The following is a 19000-nucleotide window of genomic DNA, read 5'->3' as shown; positions in this document are numbered from 1 at the left end:
ACATGGCTTAGAGTGACATGGCTTTAGGTGATTGATTATACCTCTAATATTGATTATCATCCTCTAGTTTAAACCACACCTCTCTAAAAACAGTTTTAAGATTCTGATTTATTATGTACAGTTCATCAGAAACGTTTCAATAATTTGACAAAAAACTCTCACTGACATTTGGCACATAAAATCAGCAATAAATATATTCAGATATGCATGATAAACACAATGAGGAACCTGGATGGATTGTCACACATTAACAACAAAAACACACTGTGTTCAGAGTGCGAGATGATCAGTGTGTTTACATCGGATCACAGTTAACAGGACAGTAAGAATTTAAATCTGTACTTAATGTTTGATTTGTCTTATTTAATGCCACGTGTGTGCTTTCTAATACCTCTGCCAGTCACAGGAAAACTGTTGTGAAATCAATGACGGTTACCTCTCTGTGACTGCAAGCTCCACCCGTCTGGTTCTCTCAAGGAAGGTAAAACAAACACCAGTGATGATTTGTAATAACAATTTGGCCCCACATCTGCTTCGTCATCACAGCGTATAGTGATAAACTTTGAGTCCTTTTAGGACATTTAAAACACATTTGTGTCTTTAAAAACATTTGGACAAACAAATCAAGGTTGTACGAACACATTTTTAACCCGTTCAGAAGAGGAACGTCACATTTGCAAATCCTCACATGAGGTATTTACCAGGTCCATTGATCTCTACTCTCCTGGATCTGTCCTGGTGCACTGTGGGTAACGTAGTTCACAGAGACTTGTGCTTCCCCAGCAGGCAAAGGCTGAGGCACTGCAGCAGGCCTTTCATCCACAGACAGTGAGCCAGGAACAGCAGCAGCATGCAGGCGCCGGCCGAGCAGTAAACGCTGATCACCGTGCTCTCCTCTGGCAGGAAACACTTGGACAGAGCGTAACTGCCGGGTGACACTGACGCCTGAAAGGGGGTGAGGAATGGGAGACGAGGATAAATGGGTGAGAGTTGATAATCAGTGTTAAGGTGGCTGCTTAGGGCCACTGGGGGGCGCTGTTATTTGGTTCCTTGCTGCACATTTTGATGTTATTTTGACTATTTGAAGAGGAAACCCCTGATTTTATATTGTCCCCATTACACAATTTAATGGTGATATTCACAATTTTCGCATGATGACACATTTTAGGGGCACTAGAATATATTTTCAAAAAGGAACTCTTACTACGTCCCTTTAACAGCTGTTCTAGAGCTTTCCATTTTATCACATTTACACTTTACACTCTATTTATTGTAGAAGTTAACTCTGCAAAATGGACAAGAAGTCTTCAAGTGCTGATAAACCTGTCCTCAAGTCCATGACAAGTGAGAAAACTCCATATGGTCAAAAGCTCCTGAACAGCCACTAAATGGACCTTGTGATAAGATTTTCATCACAATTTCTGTTCAAGGTAAAAACTGAACATTTAACTTGATATTTTAAAATTAATATGAATAGCAGATTTTTGGAATAAAAATCGATGGATATTTTAGCTTTTTTTGGTCACCACCAACTTTGGAGGCAAGGCAAGGCAAGGCAGCTTTATTTGTATAGCACATTTCAGCACAAGGCAATTCAAAGTGCTTTACACAAAATCAGTTAAACAGATAAACACACAGTAAAACAGTTAAAAATCACAAGCATTAAAAACCGGTAAAACACATGAATAGACAGTTAAAAACAAAGAGAAAAATAAAACACAAATAAAAATTTACAGTGCAGCATAAGAAATTTAAGAAATGATTAGTCATTTAAAGAAAGGCAGCATCAAATAGAAAGGTCTTCAGCCTTGATTTAAAAGAACTGAGAGTATCAGCGGATCTACAGGTTTCTGGGAGTTTATTCCAGATATGAGGTAGCAATAGAAACTGAAAGCTGCTTCACCCTGTTTAGTTCTGACTCTGGGGACAGAAAGCAGACCTGGAGGGAAATATCTGTCTCTTTAGCTGCTAAATGCTCCAATATGTTCACCAGCTAGTCTCTGTGTCTGTCTGCTGTTTGCTGATAAGCAGGTAGGTACAGTGGATTATCTGAGCTTTTTCTCTGAAAACTGCTGCCTGCTGCGGCTTAAAATGACATCATGAGAGCGGTGAGAGTGAACCAAAATATTGTAAAATTGCAGGCTGGACAGCAAAACAATGAGCTGAAACTCACTAAAAAAACAGAATCAGGTGAAAATGCTCTGTAGGTTTATCACTGTGAGAGACAGTCATTATAAAAATATGGATTATAGCCTCTTGAAAAATGTATACTAAAAGTATTTTTCTAGACAAACAGACTCACCCACACTCATCTATTGTAAACCATTTGTTTACATCATCTCTGGAATAACAGAACACAACTCTCCAGATCTTGTTGTTACTCACCAAGATGAAGCTGGGGTTATTTCTGTTCCTCCAGCTGAAGGACGGCACGCTGATTTCTGGGTACTTGTTGTCATGGAGAACCTCACATCCGCTGTGGGTGTGTCCACTCAGGATGAGGCGGGGCTTAAACCACTGCAGCAGCTGAAGAAAAAAAGCCCACATCTAACTCAGAGGCCGGTTGCTGCTCGCTTACATCATCAGTTTCATCATCATCATCATCATCATCATCCTCAGCTGCTGTTTCTATACGGGACTATTTCTGACCGTAGACTGTTGTACTGTATTTTATTGGATAAAACCGCTTCAAAGGAGAGCCATGCTTTGAGGAGAGAGAGAGAGGAGAGAGAGAGAGAGGGGGGGGGGGCGGTGTGATGAGACTGCAGAGTACTCACCCGCTGTGAGGCCTCCTTAGACAACACGTCATACTTCTCTCTGAACAGCAGGTGTCGCTCTTCAGGCGGTGCGGCGTCCAGTCCTGTACAGCTGGCGTCGCTCACTCTGTACAGAGGATAGTGCTGGAGGACAGGAAAAACATGATTAGTATCACATCTTTAGTTTGTTAGTTTTATTCCAACATCCCCTAAATTAAAAGAAGAATATGTTATTTCCATGGCCTAGGAAAGTTCAATCAATATTTGTGAATATGAGCTACTCCCTCTCAAAGCCAGAAACCAGTAAGTATCAAACTTGTGATGTCATCATTGTCTTTCAATTTTAATATCGCAAAGGAAACAATTTATAGAGAAGATTGAGCGGACAGTTAAGTCTGAGTATTGTGGTACAATAGCAAACGTACAGCCAAGAAACTGTTGAAACACTTCAATTTGATAGCTGAGTCATTGTTTTAGTCATCTATCAAAGAAAAATACCAAATGTTCTCTGGTAGGATTTGCTACTTTTTCTTGTTTATATAATTGTGAATTGAATATCTTTGGGTTTTGGACTGTTTGGACGTGTATGGAAAGGTTTCCGTTTGTCTTTACACAATACTCACATGCTAGTGTGTATGTTGAAACAGTTATTAGTCGCTGTAATCATCCCTCTGTCCCTACTGGCTGTGAAGAGATCCCTTCCAATTTAAATGATGGGTGACAAAATCCCCAGTCCTTGCAGAGGATACAAGGCTTTGGCAGTGTGAATTAAATTTAGTAGGTATCTTATTTTGCAAAATTCACTCTTTCTTTGACTATAGGACAAACATAGCTTGGGAAAAAAGGGAATTTCAACAAAGAGTCACGTCAAGGCCAGTGTGAACAGGAGAAACAATCCATCAACCAAAAATCAGTCAATGTACATATGGGTTTGTGAGTAGTGTATCAAGCCAAACTTATACTTTAATCAACTAATCGTTTCAGCACCAATGCGTTCCCCGACCATAGCCCCTCCTGATGAGCAGTGAGTGCTGCCTTGTCTGTTTAATGTTTTCAGACAGAAAAGGGACCACGTGCAGAGTACACCTGCCGTTTACCTGTAACATGACGGGGGGTGTGGGAGGATGGAGCTGTGAGCCTTCACAGCTGTCCGTCACTCCGCTGCCCGACTGCGAGTTCTGCAGAAAAGACAACATAAAGAATTCATCGGCTGTCTTGTCCACGAGCTCACACTGCATCCTCAAACATCAGTCATCATTTTTATTTCATATTTCTCCACTTCTGTTTTTTTGCTGTTGGGAGAAAAAAAAACAGCTGCCACTTTTAATGTGTACAAACACTGCATGTGTAAAAAGAGAAAAATAGTGCTCCAGGTACGACTGGATACGAGTGTTTTTTTCCTTCTTCCCCACTTGATTTGAGTCTTTCATACTCCATGTGCAAGAGAGTGTGTTGGAGCTGCTGACAGCATGAAAGTGTGCAACTGACTTTCAGAATTTTTTCTTCCCACCTGAAGAGAACAGTTGAGGTCTCTGGAGAGTTTGAGCAGCTCCTTCTCCACAGACTGGCAGATGGGACAGCCGTCGCCGTGCAGGGCCACGCTGTTCACCAGCAGAAAGCTGAAGAGAGAGAGATAGAAAAGTCTCAGTAACTGTGGCACGAAGAGCTGCAGCGAGGCTGCAGAAATACATCATATTATAATGTTTTAATTCTAGGTACTTTAAGGGAATTTGGTCAAGTAATGTCCTCCACACTAGATCTTGTGTGGAGCAAAAGCATCGCTGCACTGACTTCTTTGGGTTTATAGGTTGAGCTGCTGATAAGCCATTATAACAAATCAATGTGGTGTCTGATTTTGTTTTGGCTTGTGTGTTGGTATCAACCATATGGTACCAACTTCCTATTTTGACAGCCACGCCAGATATGCCTGTAAATACTCAAACCCAGCGCGCTACAGCTGTAGTACAGTCATGGAAGCAGTAAACAAACGAATGTAATTACGGAGGTAGATTCATTCTACTGACCTAAAAAAAACTTGCCCTCTTTCTGAACGGCTGCATAACCAGACAAGAGGTAAAACCCAGCTAAATACTGGCGATACATTTAAAGGGGAATATCGGGTAGGTGCTCTCCCCGCGACCGACTAAGCGGACGAAGATGGATGGGATTTAGGCTAGCTAGAGCCTAAAAGGACACAGAGTTGACAAACAGGTAAGTTAGCAAGGTAAGCAATGAGCTTCATTCATTTATATCCCGACTGACGTAGGGATAGTCATTTTCATTCATGTATGTACTTGCATTCAATTATAAAGAGTACTCGAGTTAGCTACTCACAAATCCTGACTGGTGCTAACGCCGCCAAGCTAATACACGCTAACTGCTAACGTAGGATAACATATGCCAGAAACCGCAAATTTGACTTCCTCATAGTGGAAACATACAATTTAACTTTGGCAACAATTCGTAGACTGAATTGTTTGCGATGTATGGAACGTTATGTTAGGTTATTATGGCTAACCAACATTACCAGCTTCAAGGTTAGCTTTGATAGATTGGACAGTAGTTAAGATAATTGCCACTTTGTTGCAAACTGGCATGCAACCATAATTTGTAATGTGCTGACTGTAAAATTGGTCTGGAAGTAGCAGCTAGTACCGAAATTGTTCCCCCTTCTGTTCAGCGAGCGTAGCCGACAGATAGTGACTGGGTACAGACAACCATGAGGTCCTGGTCTTTTTAGCGGCTGCTGCAGTGACGTTAAGCGGAAAAAAGGCACAAAGACGCGGTCGTTGTTGTTACGGTTAGTCAATACAAGGTGACTGTCATCCGGGTACAGAGCTCCGCGAGAGCACGGGCTTTTATAACCGTCAACATAGCAGCATCTAGAAACTCAGCTGCACAGTAACATCTGGCAATGTGAGACTAGCATCAAGCTAACATTGACGTTGAGTTTAGAGGGGAAGACTTTTTTCAGTATCTTGAATTTGGACTGCAGTTACCATGTTAAATGCTAGCTGTCATTAACTTTCTTCTAATCTTGATCGTGATAGTAATCTCACTAGAAAACTGTCATATCCAAAGATTTATTGTGTATATTGAAGTCCTCAAACCATATTTCTTTAAAAAAATAAATTATAGAATATTATCAATATAATCAAATAATATGTCAACCCTAAATTTCCTTTTTTTTTTTTTAAAGAAATGAATGTTAAAAAAAGAAGAAAAGAATAAGGCAAGTCCCGGCACCAAAATTGATAAATATTAACCTTCATTTGCAATGGAAAATAAATTCTTCAGGACTCAATAGGAAACTAATATGACTTGATAAGAAGGACATAGCAGATATTTAAGATCTCTGGAGCAGGTTACGTTGTCTTGTTTAAAAGCACTTTTTTTGGTGCAAACTAACTCGGGTTAAACTGACTTTGGGCCTTGCAGGGTTAAACCTGTGACCTTCTAGCCTGCTGAGTCAGATTCCTGCTGGGTCATCAGGTTGTGTTGCATCTTCCTCGTCACTTACTTGACTCCCTTTTTGGTGACAATCCTGGTGGAGGAAGCATTGAAAACCTTCTCAAAGCGCTGCAGCTTGAACCAGTCCATCCTGCAGGGAGACACAACACGCTCATCACACCGCAACAAAAAACAACAACAACCTGCTGCTCAGTCTATCACGTCTGTCTGTCATACGCTGATTCATAAGAGCTGTGCCATCTCACTTCCTGCTGCATCCTAATCAAAGCACATGAAGTATGAGCCGCTGTGTCTGCATAATCCCATCCATTTCTGAATCACAGACATCAGATCCGAAACCGTAGGAGGATTTTATACATCTTATTTTATTTGCTGTCACTGCTTGTTAGATATTACATACAGAAGTATGTGGATACAATACACACAACCTCTCCGCAATATAGTGCAATCCAATACAAACACACCGGCTCAAAAAAGACCATGAAGTTGAATACAGACTTCTGTAGCATTGTATTAAACATACAGGTTATTCTTTCAGGTCCCTTTTCTTACAGATTTGTTTATGTGACCAAATAAAGTACAGTGCCCATTAAACAATACATCAGACAGGACCTCAGTGTCCTAGTATCTTTGGCCCTGTCCATCCCTTACACAGTATATCTCCTCCTAGTTGGCTGATAATCAAATATTTCCTTAAAAGTTATGCAATGTGGGCGAAGTCCTTTTGTTCTTATTGTTTAGCTCTGCACTGTATCGCCGATAGCTTGAGGCATTATTTGACATTTTTTAGGAGCTGATAAATTGCTTCTCTAGTTACAAAACCGTTTTGAGTCAAAGTCTGTCATCGTCAGACATGCTTATTTACTGTGACAATGAATAATTACACTGTTAAATCTGAGGTCTAAAAAGTGACAAATGGTGTAATCAAAGTCTCTACTTTGTTGCGACTGATACCCTGAACCCTGCACAGCTTTATCTGGAGTAACCTGAAGCTGACCAGAATTAAGGTTTAACAGTAAAAACAATAAACTGTAAAGCTTGTTCTTACTCATAATGGAAACCGATGTCATGATTTCCAACCAGTACAACCAGTTCTGTGTCAGTGGAGTGTCTAAACATCCTGTGGAAGCGGCGCACGTCATCCTCCCAGTGCTGCAGAGAGAAAAAACAATCCAAACATACAGCTGAAGCAGGTTTCAGTATAAGCTTTAAATAAGGCAGAATATCCACTGGGAAGCTCATGAGAGTTAATGGGATCTCTGAGGGTCACCCATCAGCCCCCATGGGTGCTTGAGCAAGGCAGCTTTGATTCAGACTCCAGATTCAATTTTTCAACTCCAAGGGCCAAAGATGCATTCAGGAGGCCTATAATTACATCAGTGCTGTGGGTTTTGTAATGTTTTTCATACCGATATGTCTCTAAAGGACTCTTGGTGCTCCTCTTCATTAGAGCTGATTTGAAAGACTATTAGCTGACAATACTTTTATAATCGATTTAAGCTTTAAAGTCAATTATCGGGCAACTTGCAGCGTTTTAGGTAATATAAAATGCAGACTTGCTTTTTGTTAAGTTTTTTTATATAATTTTAAATTAAATATATTTGGGTTTTGGATTGTTGGTTGGACAAAACAGGCAACTTGAAGATGTAAAATTGGGTTTTAAGGAATTGTTTTAAAGAAAAGTGATGGTGTGATTGTGACTTTGAACATTTATAGAGTTAACAATTGGTCAAAAAATAAAATCAATTGTAGCCCTACATTTAGAATTATTTCTGCTTCTGCAAATTCAAAACTTTGAATTCTCTGCATGAATGTAAATGAAATTGAAAGCCTGAAACAACAAAAATTTTAATAATCAGTAAATTGCTTGCAACTTTACTGTGTTTTATATAATTTTAAATAGAATATATAAGGGGTTTAGGACAATATTTCAAACAAAACAAACAAATTGAGGTCTGGGAACTTGTGATGTTCTTCTTTTCACTGTTTTCTGCCATGTGGACCACATGACTAACTGATTAATCAAATAACTGATAGATTAATCAACAATAAAGACAATTGTTAGTTGCAGTCCGATTTCAGACAAAACGAGCGACTTCATGATGCCGTCTTGGGCTCTGGTAACTTTTAACAGGCATGTTTTCTGACGTAAACTAATCAGTCAAGGAAAAAATTCTCAGATTTACACAATTCGAAAACCTCTAGCTGCAGACCTAGTTTCACTATTCCTCTTTCTGAAAATTCAAAGTTTTGAGTCCTTCCTCTTGCAAAAACATCCCTGGAATACAAATTACCAAAGAGATGCCAACCAAGTGTGAAAATGATTGAGGAAGCTGACGGGGGAACATAGTAAATTAGTGGAGATTTTACAGTCTGCACACTCTCTTTCCTGTTTTAATGAGGCTCTGTGCAGCTCTTGCTCAACATTTCATCTTTTTCCTATCTGACTTGACAGATCCCATTTGACAATCCAGTAATAGATGTGTGAGAATTCCCAGGGGATGTTTTTTTTTTAATCTAAAGCAGGATGGATGTACCATGGAGAGCTGAGGGGATGCAGGCTGCAGCTGCTGCTGTTGGTGTTAGTGTTTTCTTCAAAAACCTGCAGCCTCGCGAGCCTGGATGGTACAAGATGATGATGATGATGATGATGATGATGATGACCAGAGAACCGGCCTCTTCTCTGCATCCACATACTGTTCTTCAAACACCACTATGATGATGATGATGATGATGATGATCATCATCATCATCATCGGCAACACCATCATAATAGGCATTGTAGGTTTGCAGAAAAGGGGAGCTTTACGTTACCTTCTGCGAGCTCCACTTGCCTTCGTCGAAGATATCCCCGAGAATAAACACTATTTCGGGCTTGAGCAGCCACAAAGCGGTCTGGAAAGCCCTCTCCATCTGCCATTCCCTGTGCGTTCGGAGACAACAAGTAAGCGTTATTTGTTGTTTTTTGTTTACACTCCTGCAGAGCCCGGAGCACAGACAGACGGATGGATAGAGGAAGAGTGATGGATTGCTTAAACACACAACAATGCCATTACCTCCTCAGCTTGTCGAACCAATGTCCCCCGACGGCTCCGAGGAGGTGGGTGTCCGATAGCACCATAGCGCGGACCGTTGAGTCAATCGGCCGGCCGTCGATGCCCTCTCCGCCCCGGGCATGGCTGATCTTCGGCCAGGCGCACTTGAGGATGGTCGGGTAGTAGATGACATACTCGCAGAAGAAGAAAGCACCGCTGACCAGGAGAATCAGCACCACCGCAGCCATCCATTTGGCGCTAAACCTCGGCATTTCTTTGTTATTCGGCGTTTGGGATGCCCTGAACTGGCGCACTGGCGGTGATGGAGCGGTCCATGAGGCATCTTCCCCTCTTCCAGACCCGACTGCTTAGGTCTCCAGCCGTGTGATACTCATGGCAAGGTGCTCTGAGGCTGCGCCGGATACAAATAAAGCTCCGTATGCAGTCCCGGTGATTTAAAATGTTAGATAAAAAGTAAAGAAAAAAAAGAATGTCCTCTGCCTGTGGCGAGACAGGCGAGAAGAACATCAGTCTGCCGCTGATTCGCATTCAAATCGCTCCTCGCTGCTCTTAACCGGTCAAGCTAGAAACAACATTTCCGGTGGTCGATTTTCAAAATTAAACCGTAAACAATCCTTTAGAAAAGCTTTAATGGCTTTAGTTATATTAATCTGACTGTGTGAAGTAACTCGTGTGAAATAAATGTAGTCGAGTAAAAAGTAGAAAAGTATAAAGTACAAAATGGAACGTAAAGTAGGCCTACAAGTAACTTGAGTACAGTACTTGAGTAAAATTATTGTCCAACATTTGTTGTGGTAAATAATAATTAATAAAAGAAGAGAAGTATGTAGCCTGCCTGCAAAACAGTTTGCTGTTAGAAACCTGGCAAACATAACACAATAGTTTACACTCATAATCTTGTTTTTCAACCGGATCTTTCACTTTTTGTTTAATTCAAGAAGTAGCCTACCGCTTTTTTTATTTTATTTTTTTTAGTCAAAATGTAGACACTGACAAACAATTATATGTACCACTTTTTTTTAAACTTTATTTTAAATTTAAAAAAACTGCTTACTTCCAGTACTTTTCTTGCTAAAACCGGCTAACTTGACTGTGCTTTGTGGAGAGGAGGAATGGTTGGCTGGAGAGAGATTAAAAACAACTCAACTGAAAACTATTTAAGAGCCAACTTATCAGTCTGTAAACTATTAAACTATTGATAAATCTGATCAGTGATAACATATTCGTCCAAACAAAAACTAACTGATGGAAAGGAGCCAACAACCATGGGACAAATGACATTAAGTGTTTGGAGCAGGAATCTAATCAGCATTAGACTCCTTGTGTGTGCAGTTCTGAAACTACAACCAGAGAACAGTTCGAACCTCACAGGAAACTGCTCTGACGAAACTGTTGAAACCCGCTGAACCAGTTGGTTTGCAAGAGTTATGAAGGCCCGTGTCTTTGCTCTCACTAAACTTGTTCCAGCAGTGGAAACGGATGTATATTGCAAGATTTAAGTCGTGCAAAATGAGGAAGCTTCGAGAATGAAAGTAGAGTACAGCAACAGCCCAGAGGGGAAACTGAAGCATGTCAGCATAATTAAAGGCAAAGGCATTTCAATTGTCAGACTTATGAATCAGTTGTGATCATGAATGGGTATGTCTGTCTCTAGAAACCAAAAAGGTTGGAGACTCAAAACTCTGCTCTTCTCCAAACGTTCAGCCTGGCTTTGCTCCATTCACAATAGACTTTGAGGCCAAGAGTATTTGCTTTAAATTGCAAACTGCTCTTCAACTGCATTACTTTGTTTTAAACCCAAAAACATTAACAATGCTGTCCAGTGGGCCTAAGTCTGAACGAGAAAGCACTGAGAGATTGGAGTGACTCTCTTTTTGAAACGATCAAAAAATACAATTCACACTTTTATATATTACAAATCCTGCTTTCATTCACAGTCAGCATCTTAGCTACCACTGGGGACACTGAGGTAATGTCTTCATCAGTTTTCTGGGAATTGGTGGGGGGTCATTAACCTTGGGAGCTTAAAATCTAGTTAAGGGTCCATATGTAATATATTTACAGTAATAAATCCAAAAATGAAAAAAAAATGCGTCATCAGATATTAAAGAAACACGTTGAAATACTATCTTTTCTCACAACAATGCTAATGCCAGTATTTTAACCTTTTTGAAATTTCCGTTCTGTGACGGAATCTCTGTTTGTGTTTTGGCCTGTGTGTTGTTATCAACTGCCCAGTTTGACAGCCAGGTTGGGTTGCCAGATATACCTGTAAAACGTTGGCAAGTAGGCTACAGCAATGAAAGCAGAAAACTAACAAACAGGATCATCGGAGATAACAGTTGTGTGACCAAAGACGTTATAAATTCTGGGTAAATATAGGAGATGTATTTGAAAGATGGAGACAGCACAGAGAGAGAGCACAAAAGGACGCCAAGTTGGCTAATTTCCTCCTGATCCGGTAGCTAAGCTTTAGCTTCAGGCTAATTTATCATGGCTACAAGTGACCGTGATTTTGTCATTTCAACATTTGTGTACTCACAATGAATTATATAGCTAGAGTACTCGAGTTGGTTACTCGCAAAAACGAATTAAGACACAGCCAATAAAGTGATCCCAACTGGTACTGGCTACCGCCGCCATGCTCACCCTGCTAACATTACCGGGGGAGCAGGCAAGCGGGCCGGAGCCTTTTACAACGGGTAGCCTGTTCAGCAGCCGTAGCCGACAAGTGAGTTATTTTAAGCCAAGGGAGGCGGGTTGTAAATTGGGAAGAGTGGACCGTGAGTTTGCAGTGTGTTTAGAGATTGTTACTGTAATTCTAAGCCAATAAAGTTTGTTCAGCCGAATGGAGAGGACGGAAGTGTTATTTTTAGCGTTTCCTACCGTAATTGTAAGCCGGTGTCTGTCAATTAAGTACAAAGGCTCCGCGTGAGCACAGGCTTCTATGACTATCAATGTAGCCAGCATCTAACGTTCGCTACTCCGCTGTTCTGTGAAGTAATGTCTGGCTATGTGAGACCAGCGCCGAGCAACATGGTTGTGGGTGCTCCTGAAGGAGGGTTTGGCAAAGTGAGACTATGGATGCTGCGGTCTCAGTCTGGCAACCTCCGTGAACTCTGAGTCTGGGGAGGAGGGGGCGGGAGAGACGACTCTCTCCAGTATTATGAATTTGTACTGCAGCACTGCAGTAATATTACATATTGCACCTTGAACAAATCACAAAAGTTTTAGGCCAATTTCAAGTTAAAGCTATGTATTCAGTATTTCTCCACCTGAATTTCATTCCTTGCAGCGTGAAGAAGACTTTTTAGACTTTTCACACAAGAGCCACAGTCAAGGCCAGAGACTACTGCCTACTACCTGTATCTGTGTGTCTGAATGAATCTTTAGTCTCTTGTAGGAGGTCAAACTCTAAAAACTAAAACACTAAAACTAAACTTACTAAAACAACTGGGCAAATGCTACTTTGACTTAATAGTAAATAGTGCCTTTGTTGGGGACAATTTCAGCCGTGGATAAATGCACATTGACATGTTTTGGATGTTGTTTTTGGATACTGGAGCTCTATCTTACAGAGGAATAAGTTAAATCAAGCTACATAAAAGATACTTTGATCAGTTAATTGTTTTCATGGGATTTGTTGACAAAAAAAATCAATATAATTGAACAGCTGAAAAATAATGGAATCAGTCTATTAAATAAGTTCCCCTTAGCTTGCCGAAAAACCCAAACTTCCAGAAAAAAGTACAGAGGACATGACTTCAGAGAACATAACCTCAGTGTCCTGAGTGTGAATGGCCCTCTTTTTATCAAATGAAATGGAGGAAAACACTAATTCATGCGGTCATTAATGTATCAACTGAAAGTGACAAAGACATGTGAGTCAGGTTTGCATGTCAGGGAAAAAGGCACCCCACCCGTGCTAATGGGAGGTGGTTAAAGTACCGCTGGTACTCTGTGTGTCCAAACCAGATTTGATTCATGTTCAATTAGTCCGCCTGGTCAGCCTCCAGACACTCATTAGTAGCAGGTTGTGCAGTTATTCAGCGTGGGTCAAAAGAAAAAAATAACTAAGCTCCCCTTTCCTGAGATCTGCCAACACTGTTTCACCACAGCTGAATTTAAATGGGTGACTCAGCTTGCCTCTCGTTTGAAGGAATAGTTTCCATAGAAATGTGTGATAATGGATCTGAAGAGAAGAACCTGCAGTTTTTGCACAAAGTTTTTCTTTTCTTAGAACGAGTTATTTCCATCTTAAAATTGAATTGTGGAGCAGGTCATATGTCCGGGTGGCATTTTGAGGCTTGCAGGGCATTAGGCAGTACTCATTAATTATTCTGTGAGAACATTTATTTAAATTAAGTGTCTGAATGTGGTTATGCTTGTAGCTCTAAATCTTTCCTCCTTTTAACATAAAGGAATAGTCTGAACTTATGGGGGGAAAAAAGCGTATTCTGCTTTCTTGCTGAGAGTTAGACGAGAAGATCGACAGTTGCCTGGCAACCAGCTGATGTAACACAAACATTTTTCATTTTTCAACAATTTTTACATCAGGTAATCCTACAACTTAATTTCCAAATTATCAATAAGTTGTACAGTTATTCTTTTTTATAAAACAGAGCTGTGCCAAACTAGTCTTTCTATCAGTTTATTTAGGCTGCTATGTTACAACAGGGTCTCCATATGCACAGTTTTTCTCAATACCCAGGTTGTACCAATTGCCTTTTCCTCCTTTATAGGCACTGGTGACAATTCTTGCCCAGCCGTGTTCTCCCTAAAAACAAAACAAAATAAAAATATTATTTATTCTGCATGCAGGAAACCCAACGTCAGTGAAAAGGACTTTTTTTAAACACCGGCAGGAAACTAAATAAATAAAAACGTACATTCATAAGTGTTAACGTAGTGAGGTAGCTACAGAGCTGATTTTTGTCAGACTGAGCTTTTCAGGTGGGTGTTGTGTGTAGAGAGAGAGAGAGAGAGAGAGAGAGAGAGACCAACCCAAAACTCTCCCCAGGAGTTTCTGACAATCCAGTACTCAGTCCCGTCCTCCGCCACATCCCAGCCAGCCACAGAGACAATGTGATTTGGCAAAGAGAGGGGGTGAAACTCTGAGAAGATCCCTCCAGAGTATTCCTCCAGGCCGTCAGTGGCCATCAGGGCACAACTGAAACGCAGAGTGAAGAGTTTATGTAGTAATTTAATCTTCATCTTCCTTTTCACATTATTTTGATCACTAAAATGTGATGTTAAATCATAGAGCATTTCTATGGGTTCAAATACAGGTCAAAACTTAGATTTATATTTTTAAAAGATTTTTGGGCATTTGGCCTTTATTATATATATATAGGACAGCTGAAGACATGAAAGGGGTAAGAGAGGGAATGACAGGCAGCAACATAGGGCCACAGGGCAGAGTTGAACCCGCGGCCACTGCCTCAAGGAGTAAACCTATTTGCGCCTGCTCTACCAGATGAGCTACCCAGCCGTTTAAAATGTAGACATTTTTTTTGGCAGTACTTTCAGGCTGTAAGAGCAGGAACAAAACGTGTACTTGTACCTTTATTGTGACTCATGCAGTGTGGGAACTTTCACACAGTTTCCTGCTGCGAATCTGTAGTCAGATGTTGTTCCTGTTGTGTGTGTTTGTGTGTGTACAAATTGGGAACTAGATCTCTTTCTACTCGTTCCTAAATTCCACATGCAATTTGAAATTCTTAATGTTACAATCTTATTAACCGATACATTTTAAATGACAACTGATGAAAAGGTTTTTAGCATATCTGGAGGTATTAGAAAAGCAAATTGAAGACTTTTTAGGACCTTGTTTATACTGCATGGATTTAATTTAGAGACAAAATTAAGCTGACAAAGCCAGAACTTTACTAAAAGAATAACATCAAGTTCAACTATAAATTGACGAGATAAGGAAAAGAACATCAGTAATTGTTATGTTCAGTTGTGTTTATTAAAGTAGATATATGGTGAAAAATATAAATCTGTAAGTAAGATATAAGACAATACTTTAAAGTTTTCATCTAAATTTCTGTATTTTATTTTGAGTGAAATAAAATTACTCAGTGCTGTACGTTTCTCAAAGGTTTAAAGAATGATTAAATATGTATCTACCAATAAAAACTTCACTATGATTAAGAATCGCTTTGTGAGACCTCTCTCTCTCTCTCTTCTGCCTCTCTTACTGTACGTCACACGGACGGTGTAGATGGATGGATAATTAGAAAATGACTGGGCAGGATGACTTACTCTACCTGATGGGCCCATTGGTGTACATTTCTGCTTTTATCCGGTCTCTTCCAGAAACTTCTCCATAGTCGCCCACTTTCCACATAGTGTAGTTTTTCACGACAGCACACGATTCAAAAAAGGAGCAGGTGCCACACTGGTTAAACTGCTCACACTCTAAAACAAATCAGATTATTTATGAGGATTTACAGGGCAGTACAACACTCATTTTACTATTAAGAGCCGTATAAATACTATGAAGTTACATTTTAAATTTTCCAGTGTAGTGTTAAGGTTTAATGTGACATAACATTTAAGTGTTGTAATATTGTTACAAAAAACATGTCATTATCTTTCCTTAAAAATGACACAATAAATAAAAAACATTACAGGTGACCTTAAGTTGTCAGTTCACAATATACTGTAACAACACTGTGCTAGATTTGATCCTAAATTAGTTTTTTTTTCACTAAAATGAATATACACTATAGCAGGGGTCTTCAACGTTTTCCAGGCCAAGGACCCCCAAACTGATGGCGAGATGGAGCGGGGACCCCCTAATTATATATATTGTATAACATTGTGTTATATCAAACTGGTCCTATAGTGCCATGTGTGCATTGATGACTGAAAGACATCTTCTGCCTCCATTTATCTATTTACTACAGTGGTTGAATTCATGTTAATGTGGATTTAAAGACATTTCAATTAGTGGAAAAAATTGCAGGGGGGGGGGTAATATAAAAAAAAGTCTAATCAACCAAAACTTTCGCGACCCCCATGCAGTACCTCCGCGGACCCCCTAGGGGTCGCAGACCCCCTGTTGAAGACCCCTGCACTATAGGACCAAAATAATGACACCAAGCCATTACACCCGTTGAACATCTCATTACAATATCACAGGTATTAATATGCTGACATAACAGTCTCCACTGTTATGGGAAGATTTTGGAATCCTGCTGCAGGAATTTGCCTCCAATTAGTCACAAGAGCACTGGTGAGGTCCAAAGCCAATGTCTTGTGATAAGGCCTGGCTCACAGTTGGCGTTCCAGTTCATCCTAAAGGTGTTGGATGGGGTTAAGTTCAAGGGTCTGACTGTGAAAACCATTATGAACCTGGCTTTATGCATGGCAGTAAATCATGTTGAAACAGGAAGCAGGAAAGAGGCCTTCTCCAAACTGTTGGCACGCAATTGCAAAGTAACACACTTTGGTCTAAAATGTCATTGCATTCTTTCGCATTCAGATTTTCCTTTTTGGAACTATGAGGTTTAGCGTAGACCATTAAAGACAGCCTTAGACCTGGGTGTCCACATACTTTGGGCCATATAGTGTACATTTACCAACAGAGTGATCAGAGTAAAATAGAAAGAAAAAGAAACTATTCGTATACTTTGGTTTTTGGCTTGGTAGTTGTTGCAGGTTTCATCAGGAATGCCTCTCTCGTGTGCGTAGGCGTAGACTCTCAGGTGATCCCCTCCGTAACAAGAGCCCGCCCTCCCACAGTCTATCACGTTTTGGACTGACAGATAAGCCGATGGCCACACTCCTCCACGCTTGATGTTGATTCGGTCTTGGACAAAAGAATAACAACAACAAATGTTGAAATGGTAAAATTTCCTCAGTCTTCTCTTAGTCTTGCCAGCCTGCTGGATGGATGCTGCACCCTATGCGCACTATTCCACTGCTACTACACTATTGTGATACTGTATAGTCTATAGCAACGGCTCAATATAGTATCTCCATAATTTATTGTGTGAACATACTGTGATTCAAAAATAATTAAAATAGACAATAACATGCATATTCTATATCAGGGATTAGCAACCTTTTTGATATGAAGTGCCATTTTAAAATGTTCTTGTTAATCAGTGTGTCATATGACCAATAAGCATGCTATCATCTACCAAGCCCACTCAGACAGTGTTTTTTCTTTTTCCCTTTGTGTTGCATTTTGTGAAGAAGGCAATGAGGACTAGCCTATCAAGGCAGAGGAGGGCGGGTCTTCGTGGAACGCGAAAGGGGAAAAAAAGTCAATCAAACTACCGTAAATAGCAGGTTACTCCTGTGCTTAAAGTTGCTGATCCCTGTATCATATTTTACATCAATCACATCTCCTATCGTCACTATATTCTCATCTTGTTACCAGCCATTGCGCTGGTAGCGCCCATGGCCCAGCAGGACCCACAGTACTGGGGGATGTGCTGGTTCCGTGTGACGCTCACATAATTCTTCCCCTTGATATTCCTCCAGTCCCAGGACGGAGGAAGGTCTGACACCTTTACATACTCATGGGGGCGGGCCCCTGTCCTGAAATAAGCAAAACTATTATCAGAACAAAGAAGAACCATAATAATATTGTTGTAAATATAGAAATATACTGTACAGTATATCTCTAATATTGTATAGAAACATATCACAAAAAGTTATGTTTCAATTTGACATTTCCATAAGAGATTGACTTTATTTACGTCAGCTATAACTGTCAAGTAAAAATTAATATCACAAGTAGTAGTAATAATAAGTAGCCCAGGCTACTTACTAGTAAATGGAGTTACCTTAGTTACGTTACCAAATTTGCTACTAAATATAAGCCTGTGGAACACTTAAAACTGCAAAATATGTATGTACGTGCAATCTTGTAAGAAACCAGATAGCGATTCAATATACAAAGTAATATATTATGATAAGGCTAGTTCTTAAAAATGTCAAATCTAACGTATTCACTCAGAGGTACCTTTAGTCTCAGGGTGTAAACAACAAGTCCAAATCATTAAACCTTGTCATTGTCAGAACAAAATGGACATTTTTCATCACTTACTTGACAGAGTCTGGTCTGCCGTCTTTGATTGGTTTGTAACAAGGCTCAGATAAAAGTCTGGACGAGCTGATTTGCAAAGAAAATGATGCTAAACAAAACAGCAGCTGTACAGTTGTTGACGACGCCATGTTGGATCCTCTCCTTCGTGTGACGCACACGCGCAGACAGCGCCCCCTGTCGGCATCTGTCGGCATCACAGCCTCCAGTAAACCATCACATACATTGAACACAAAAGCCCATATAATAAAACTGTAAATATGTATGAAGTTGAGTTGCATTATGAGGGCAGAGCTGTTTTTTTTATATTTCTAAAAACGGCATTGAACAATACAGAACACAGTAGTGGAAGTAGTAGTAATAATAATAATAATAATAATAATACGTTTATTTAATGTAGAACCTTTAACAAAACAAAACCACAAGATCAAAATTGTTAAAAAAAGACTTTAATTAATTATTTGAATAAGTTCAAAGAACAGTAGAACAAGCAATACAAAATAAAGTATTAGGATCAAAGTAGTACACAAAGTAAAATTACTGCACAAAGTAAAATTACTATACATCATATTATATACTATTACTATACTATTATACTATGCAGAATTGTATATTATAGAAAAAAAATGTAATTCCTATGATTGAGTTATAAT

At 39.9% G+C, this 19000-nt stretch overlaps 2 protein-coding genes across 2 annotated transcripts; both read right to left on the bottom strand.

The window, feature by feature from the left end:
* Positions 1-88: 88 nt before the first annotated feature.
* On the bottom strand, positions 89-9858 carry mppe1 (metallophosphoesterase 1). Its single transcript, XM_032531071.1, has 9 exons — positions 9284-9858; positions 9042-9150; positions 7276-7379; positions 6277-6357; positions 4267-4375; positions 3854-3934; positions 2778-2900; positions 2386-2526; positions 89-945 (listed from the first exon to the last, which is right to left on the bottom strand). Exons 1-9 carry the CDS (start codon positions 9532-9534, stop codon positions 760-762), a joined length of 1185 nt encoding a protein of 394 aa, XP_032386962.1. The 5' UTR covers positions 9535-9858; the 3' UTR covers positions 89-759.
* Positions 9859-13919: 4061 nt separating this feature from the next.
* LOC116698858 (cathepsin Z) lies at positions 13920-18555 on the bottom strand. The gene is made up of 6 exons (XM_032531072.1): positions 18351-18555; positions 17676-17839; positions 16923-17102; positions 15556-15706; positions 14288-14453; positions 13920-14060 (listed from the first exon to the last, which is right to left on the bottom strand). Exons 1-6 carry the CDS (start codon positions 18542-18544, stop codon positions 13947-13949), a joined length of 969 nt encoding a protein of 322 aa, XP_032386963.1. The 5' UTR covers positions 18545-18555; the 3' UTR covers positions 13920-13946.
* Positions 18556-19000: the final 445 nt, after the last annotated feature.

Source organism: Etheostoma spectabile, chromosome 12 (genome assembly GCF_008692095.1).
Source record: "Etheostoma spectabile isolate EspeVRDwgs_2016 chromosome 12, UIUC_Espe_1.0, whole genome shotgun sequence".
Lineage (NCBI taxonomy): Eukaryota > Metazoa > Chordata > Actinopteri > Perciformes > Percidae > Etheostoma > Etheostoma spectabile.
Note: the sequence above shows the minus strand (reverse complement) of the source record. Positions and strands in the feature narration are given on the sequence as shown.